The sequence below is a fragment of the Buceros rhinoceros genome, unplaced genomic scaffold, assembly GCF_000710305.1.
Source record: "Buceros rhinoceros silvestris isolate BGI_N320 unplaced genomic scaffold, ASM71030v1 scaffold3276, whole genome shotgun sequence".
Lineage (NCBI taxonomy): Eukaryota > Metazoa > Chordata > Aves > Bucerotiformes > Bucerotidae > Buceros > Buceros rhinoceros.
The window spans coordinates 9,621-10,861 of NW_010416723.1; the positions used below are offsets into that span (position 1 = coordinate 9,621).

The 1,241-nt window shown below is 59.7% G+C and overlaps 1 protein-coding gene across 1 annotated transcript in view; it reads right to left on the bottom strand.

Annotated features, from left to right (window-relative positions):
- The window catches only part of LOC104494988 (copine-2-like), a gene marked incomplete at both ends in the record, with an annotated part of 9,959 nt that extends 9,254 nt beyond the window's left edge, over window positions 1-705 (bottom strand). The window contains one exon of the mRNA XM_010137897.1: window positions 622-705. Coding sequence (XP_010136199.1) covers window positions 622-705 — 84 coding nt within the window. The remainder of the gene's footprint in view (window positions 1-621) is intronic.
- Between the last annotated feature and the right edge of the window lie 536 nt (window positions 706-1,241).

Consider the following 1,241-nt stretch of genomic DNA (forward strand, 5'->3'; position numbering starts at 1 on the left):
GCAGCTTGACAACAGCAAACGAGCTCAGATCAAAATACCAGTGCGTCTACGTGAAGGACAGGGGTGAGCTGCCTCTGAGCCATCAGGACTCCGGTACAGGTCTCTGCCTCCTCAGCCAGCGCTCCAGCTCTGTTAGACACGAGCCCAAGTGCTCATGCTCTGAGGCTGGAGACACCTGAGCACCGCCCCAGGTCAGCCGAGGATCTGGCAAAAGCTCGTTGTAACCTCTCCCCACTACCCTTCCCTGGGCCACCTCCCACCGCCTCTCTCCACCATCCCCCCACGTTGCAGCTCATCCCGCTGCTCCTGTAAGCGGAGGGAAAGTGGTCCAGGGCTGAGCCTAGCAGTTAACACAGGTTAGGATACCATCTCCCTCCCCGCCTGGTAGATGCAGTAGCGAATAGTACAGAAGAGATCTCGAGACCTCACTGGCCTCAGTAAATCCTCATCCACTGGAGCCCAGCAGCCTCGGCTGGACGCCAGGACGGCAGCCGGAAGGTTCTGCAATCCCTGGACCCCACCCTGCTCTATGGGTGATGGACAACCTAATGCCATGAAGGGCAGGAGGAGCTGAGGAGAGGAGGGTGGTGTCTCAGCAGCTTGGGTTAGAGTTGCGCTCACCTCTGTTCTGTGAACCAGCATCCACTTCCCATCATCACCTGGTTTATAGAACTCCAAGAAGGGGTCTGACTTTCCAAACAGGTCCTGGGGGAGAAGAACAGGGTGGGTTACACGGTGCTCTGCCAACTCACGAGAGCAGCCCGAGCAGCCCAGCAGCAAGGCAGCACCCGCGGGCAGCACCCTGGCACCCCTCCGCCTCCTGGCCACGCGAATGCTGCGGACATCTGCACCGCGCTTCAGCGCTGAGGCGGTGGCAGTGGGTCAGCCCCACGGCGTGCACCAGGTGGAGGGAGACGCCATGGAAAACAACCCCAGCGGGGAGGCAGCTGCATTTGGGCTTGCAAAAACATCCACCACCTCGAAGGAAAAACAGTTACAACGTGCCCGAGTGTCTTGAGGGAAAAAGGGAAAAAAAAAACCAACCCACCCTCCTACACAGCGTAAAGTGTGAGCAGAGGAAATCTGCGGGGAGCGAAGTGCCCTGGTGTCGACAGAGATGCTGCAACACCCGCCAGGACGGCAGCCCTGAGCCAGCGTGCACTGCCTTCCGCGCCAGCGAGACTCAGACGTGCCCCCAACAAGGGGCTGCTGGCTGGTGAGGAAGATGTGCCCACACACAC